Source organism: Falco peregrinus, chromosome 16 (genome assembly GCF_023634155.1).
Source record: "Falco peregrinus isolate bFalPer1 chromosome 16, bFalPer1.pri, whole genome shotgun sequence".
Lineage (NCBI taxonomy): Eukaryota > Metazoa > Chordata > Aves > Falconiformes > Falconidae > Falco > Falco peregrinus.
The window spans coordinates 4,765,277-4,771,276 of record NC_073736.1 but is presented as its reverse complement, the minus strand read 5'-3'; the positions used below and the strand labels follow the sequence as shown (position 1 = coordinate 4,771,276).

Here is a 6,000-nt window from a genome sequence, read left to right as displayed (position 1 = left end):
CCGTTTGCTAAAGTGCTTGAGTGAGAGCTACCCCACGGGAGATCCAACTGCGGAAAATTGGTAATTTAGACAAAAACAATCAAGAACCTCTGCAGGGAGCAGCACAACCTGCTATGGCTGATTGAGCCCAGGCTGGGGCTCACCCCGCTCCCTGTCCCGGTGGGCTCGGAGGTGAGTGGGAATAGCAGTGCCCTGAGACTCACTGCCAGGAGCAGGGGGATGCTTAATTTTGGCACCCTGCACCAGAACATGGCTGCATCCTGCTCTGCACCCTCCAAGTGCTCCCAACTCAGAGTGTTTGCAAGGAGCTTGTGGTTTCGTGACCTGTGTGGGTGTGGAGAATGGGAAATTCAACAGCCGTGCCCGTATGCAAAGGGGCTGCGCACATCATGGGCACGGGGAGCCGAGCTGAGCCCTGCTGCCGGTGGGTCTTATCAGCCACTGTGCCTGCACTTATTTACAGTTCCTTCCCATCTGTGTTTTTTTAGCTATTTGATGGTCTTCTATCATGATTAAAACCATCCCCACAGCAGCCCTCCGCTTTCCAGCCTGCACGGGGTGGTGCCGTGCAGATGTTTGTCCAAGGCTATTTATGAGCACTCGCAGCCTGGACGCCCCCGGGGCCGCGGCTGGGGCTGGAGAAGGCGAAATTTGCTGCGTGTCCATGTCCGAAAGCCGGAGCTGGGCTGTGGTGCCAGTGGGACACCACGGGCTGTGAGTACCTCCAGACCTGTGGGAGCTGGGATGGGGACTGAGCTCCTTCTGTGCCCTCTGCCTGTGTAGGGAGACGCGGTGGCTGCCCTGGGCCGGCATGGGATGCTTCTGGGGCAGCGGGGACCGGTGATGCTGGATGGGCTTGGGGCTGGGGGGGATAGGGGTTGGCTCCCCAAGTGTCGTTGTGCCCTGGGGCTGTGCATGGGCAGAGCAGGGCTCTACCAGCTCCTGGCAACGGCGCGCCTGGAGGTTAATCATTCAACCCCTTTGCAGGTTGGGTAATGCAGCCGGTGGCAGGGGGGTGGTGGGGACATCTGTCCATCTGCCTCCCAGACCTCGGGCACAGGAACAGCCCCTGTGCTCCTCCTCCAGCTCCGGGTGCCTGTGGCTCCTCTCGGTGGGGATGCACATGGCGGTGATCCGGACAGTCCCATGGGTACTGCAGCGTGCAGGAGACCCTGGCATCGGGGTGCTGGCAACAGCGTGTGCCGGCTGAGCGGCAGCTGCAGGAGCTGAGCCGGCCCCCGGCACGGCCAAGGGAGCCAAGAGCCACGGATGGGTTGTAAACACGCTCGGATAAAGTTACAGCCATTGATGTTCCTTGGAAAAGCTGCATGAAGGGAGAGCTGTGGGACCCCTGAGCTGAGAGATCCTGTCCTGCCCTGGCTCCTACACTAAGGAGGGGATGGATGTGCCTCCTGCCTCCATGGGCAGCCAGGGAGAACAGCCCCCTGCCCTGCCACACTTCCCCACTCCTCGGGGGGCAGAGGGCTGTGGGGCTCAGCCCCCTGGGATGAACACTGCTGGCTGCCCCCGAGGGTGGGGGAGAGCAGAGTCTCCCTGCAGCTCCCACCGAGCTGAGCCGCTTGTGCCTCGGCTGGAAGCAGAGGCAGGATGCGGCCCTGGGGCTGCACGGGAACATGCAGGGCTGCTCCGGGGGCCATGCTGCCGGGGGAGCGGTTTGGGGTGCATAGGGATACGATGCTGTGGGGCCCTGGGGGACGCAGAGCCCCTTGGAAACCCCTTTGCATCCCTGAGCGGTTGGCCTGCGGTGGGCTGCCGTGCCGTGGTGCCGTTAAAGGGGCTTCCAGTGGGAGCAAAGGATGCCTCCCCACGCTCGTCCCGCAGCGGCGCGGTGCCGAGGGGGTTAAGGCTGCTGGCAGCTGCCGTGGCTGTTAATGATTGATACCACTGACGGTCTCCGTGGGCTTGGAAGGAAATCATCCACCCCAGCCGGCTGTGGGAGAGCCACCGGCTTGGCGAGCGGAGTGGACGGAGGGGACGCGCGGTGGCACCGGTGAGTGCGTGCGTGTGTGCATGCATGCGGGGCACGGAGCCCAGCCGTGGCACACGTGGGCCATTGTCTGTGGCCAGTGCCCGGCCATCCCCAGAGCAGCTGGGGGACCCGAGGGCAGGCGGTGCGGTGATGGGCACAGCTGGCAGTGGCAGAGCGTGTGGCAGGGAAGGCACTGCAGCACCCATTGCTGTCGGGATGCTGGTGTGATGGTCGTGTGCAATGGGTTAAGCATAGTGCTGAGGATTTGTCCCAGCAGGATTTCCCCAGTAATCTGTGCTCCTGACCTGACCTGGCTGGGGAGGGCTTGGGGCCAGGTTTGTTTTGATGCCTTGTACCAGCGATTGCTTCAGACAGGTATTTCTGTCTGCTGGAATCGGTTTCTTAAAGAGCTTAGCAAGAGGTTTAAACCCTCTAGGTCTGGGTCCTGCTTGTGGCTTGGAGGCTGCATTAATAGATCACCTTTGGTGGAGGTGTCGCGGCTGGCCAGGCACCTCCGTCCCCCCTGGCTGGGTGTCCCAGCCCTGAGCCGTGGCCCTGCCGCCCCCTCCCCCTGCAGCCCCAGCCCCCAGCCAAGGGAGGGGGAAGGTCTGCAGCCCCACACCACTTCCAGATTTGTAGGAGGCTGTGGGGTGTGTGGGGAGAGGCTGAAGGATTGCGTCCTGATCCGATAAACACTCTTGATGTCTCGTCCACTCACCTGTGCTGGTGCCCTGTGCCTCTCGGTGTGTGCTGCGATCCAGCTCCGTGTGCCAGCAGCCTCCCCCCGCTTCTGAGCCCCGCAGTCTGTGTTTACATCTGGGGGATCCGTTCCCTGGCCACCTCACGGCTGGAGAAGGATGCTTGGCCAGCGATGCCACAGGAGAGCTGCCAGCTGCGCTGGGCTGCCCTGTCCTGCGTGGGCAGCGTGACGTGGGCAACGTGGTGACCCGCTGCACGTAGAGTTTGGGCTCTGTCCCCAAGAAGGGGTGATGGAGCGACATGGTTAAAGCAGGGCCATGGGCTTGGTGCTGCCAGGACACAGACTGTCACCTGCTCTGCCTTGGGTCCTGGGCTGCTCCATGGCATGGCTGTGACGCTCCCCAGATGTCACCCCAATGCATATGGGATGCCGCTGTGCCTGCCCCGAACTCTCCACCTCCTGCAGCAGCACATTTTGGCCCGGCTACCCCTGTGGGCGATGCCTGTGATGGAGCTGGGGTTGCCAGGGAGATAAAACACAAACTCCCGGTGCTTTTTGTGCTTTTCCCCGACCCCAGCTGGAGCGGGAGCGGGGGACTCGCCCTCCCCGCTGCCGGCAACGCTGGCTGCCAGCAGCCGCTTTGTTCTCTGGAAATCCCCTGGCTTCCCCCTGCTCCTGGCCATCCCGCAGTGCGAGGACAGCGAAGACTTCTCCCACTCTCCCTCCCCACAGACACCGGCCGGGATGTCCCTGCTTGGGGCCACTGCCACTCCTGCACCAGCCTGGCTGCCTGGCGGTGGTGACGTTGCGTGTGGCTTGTGGGTGCACGGGAGCCGCCATCTGCCCTTGCCGAGGACTTTGCCCTGGCTTGGCAAGCCCGGCACAGCAGCCCTGCTGCTTCCCGCCTGGATCCAGCTCAGGCTTTTCTGCCTTCCTTCCCAGCAGGGCTCCCACGGGGACCCCAGGACTCGCAGCAGTGTTGATGGCGAGCGTGTGCTTGGCAGGAGCAGGCGGTAAAGCCTGGCCTGGCCGCGGTGCTCGCCGGCTGCAGCCTTATGCCAAAACCCTCCCGAGGTGCACGGGGCGAAGCTCTGTGGGCAGGGGCTGCTTGCCTCGGGGGGGCTCTCACCGGCATCGGTGGTGGGTGCTGAGCAGGGTGCTCCTTGCCTGGGTGCTGCGGTGGTGGCTGACGTGTGCAGTTTGTCACAGGGGTGAGGTGGCAGAGGGGACGGGCGCTGGAATTGGCACCCTCCCTCCTGGGGCTGCTTTGGCACCTTCCCTTTTGGGGCTGCTTCACGGCAGCACCCGGCACAGACGAGGGCAGGAGGCAACATTCACCTTTGCTTTTCCCTCCCTGGCGCCGTCCCAGGAGCAGCCGGACGGGAAGGAGGGAGCGTGGCAGGTGGGCACTGGGGTTGGCGGCACGGATGCTGCTGGGCTGTGCCCCGGTGCCGGAGGGGGCCGGAGCTGGGTTTGGTTAGCGTGGAGGGGCTGCGCTGCCGCCGGCCCCAGCCCTGATGGACGCCGTGCCGGAAACGCTGGCTCAGCTGGATGGCGGGGCCGGGATTAGGGCAGGGATGAGGTGATGGAAGAGAACCGGCTGCTGGCCCCTGCCATGCCGGGAGCAGCACCGCGGGGGTGGGCTGGAGGGAAGCCTCAGCCTGCGGCCCCACACCAAGGTCTGGTTTTTGAGTGCCCACAAGCTGCTTTCTTCCCAGAGGCTGATGGTGCTGCAAAAACGGTGGGCGCTGGGATTTCCAGAGCTGCTGCTCGGCTCTGATGAGCCCGTGGCGGTGCCTGGCCAGGCACAGGGGGTTTCTTGCAGCTCTCCATCCCACCTTTACCTTTGTCTCCTCTTCCCCTGCAACCTTTCCTCCTTCCGATGCCCTCTCTCAGGGCTGGCATGTCACTCTTACAAGTCCAGGGTGATTTGGAAATGGGGAGCAGCATTTCCCACCAGGTTGTGGCCTGGGCTTTTGGCCAGGCTGGGGCTGGCACAGGACACCGCTGTGGCCAGCTCAGCCCTGCTGAGGGCATGGGGATCGTGCAGGGCTGGTTTTTATTTTTTCCTGCTTGAGTCATCCAACGGGGATTGAAGTAGCTGCAGTGATGGAGCAGCTCAGGGCCTCACTCGTCTGAGAGCCGGAGCTAGGGACGGCCCTGCACAGAGACACCAGAGCAGCCGAGCTGCTGGCACTCATCCCCCGGCTGCAGTGACTCCGCCAGACCTGCTCACGCTGTGCCTGCAGAATTTAATTATTTTTTTTTCCCCTATTGCATCTCAAGCACATGCTGTGCCAGCCCTGTGGGGCAGAGCTGAGCCCCCTGCACCCCCTGCGCTGGGTGGGATGGCCTCAGCGGCGTGGAGGGTCTGGTTTATTAGTTAAGTGTAAAGCATCTGCTCCTGCCCTGGGCTCCCCTTGCAAGATGCGGCTCGACAGTTTGCACTTGCTCCTCTGAGGGTGGATTTTCTCTGCCAGCCCCGTTGCAGGGGCTGTGGGTGATGGGGTGACCCCGTGTTCCTTCTCATGGGTGCGGAGCGCTGCAGTTAACTGAGAGAAAAGGGTTTTCAAGGGCTCCAGTCAGAGGAGAGGGATGTGGCTCAGGAGGAGAGGTGAAGAAAGGGCTAGAAAAACAGAGGAAGGAGGCCAACGCACAGGGCGTGTTTGGCCGGTGGCCACACAAGCCCCTTGCTTGGGAGCCGCCTGGATGCTCGCCCTGCGAACAGGGGTAAAACCTCCAGAGGAAGGGTTTTCATTATCGCTTCGGAGTGGGGTTGCAGGCAGCTTTGGCTGCCTGCCCCCTCCTGCTGCTGCTGCCTGCCGCGGTCCCGGGGCGGCAGAGCCCGGCAGCCGTGGTGGTAACCCCGCCGTCCCAGCTGAGCCCCCCCGGGGGCTGGGGCGATGGGGGCGGCCAGGCGCCTGCTGGAGCTGAAATTCGGGTTGGGGCGTGGGAGGACGAGGCAGTTGGATGCCTGGGGCACACAGCCAGCCTTCGAGCTGGAGGGGGGATGTTAGCTCACAGGGGAGCCCCGCGGCTCTGGCATTGTACCCCAGCTGGTGCAGCCCGAGCAGGGATGGGGTGGTCAGGCTCCCTGTAGCCCCCCTGCCCGACCACTTTGCTCTGGATTTAGGGCTTGGCAGGCTCCGGCACCTGGGCAGTGAGCCTGCGCCTCCCCCCCTCCTGCCTGCTCGCCTCCAGATAACAGCCAGGAGCCCTGACACCCCGGGGAGGGCCACGGCGCAGGAATGGTTCCCATTAGCTGACAGCTGCCGCACACCGGGGGAGGGGGGGAGGTTTGGGGGCTGCT

General features: G+C 63.6%; 1 protein-coding gene across 1 annotated transcript in view; it reads left to right on the top strand.

The window, feature by feature from the left end:
* Positions 1-578: 578 nt before the first annotated feature.
* PLEKHA6 (pleckstrin homology domain containing A6) overlaps positions 579-6,000 on the top strand; it is a 30,887-nt gene continuing 25,465 nt past the window's right edge. Inside the window, 1 exon segment of the mRNA XM_055819878.1 lies at positions 579-714. Within this exon segment, the coding sequence (XP_055675853.1) occupies positions 593-714 (122 nt within the window). The 5' untranslated portion in view covers positions 579-592.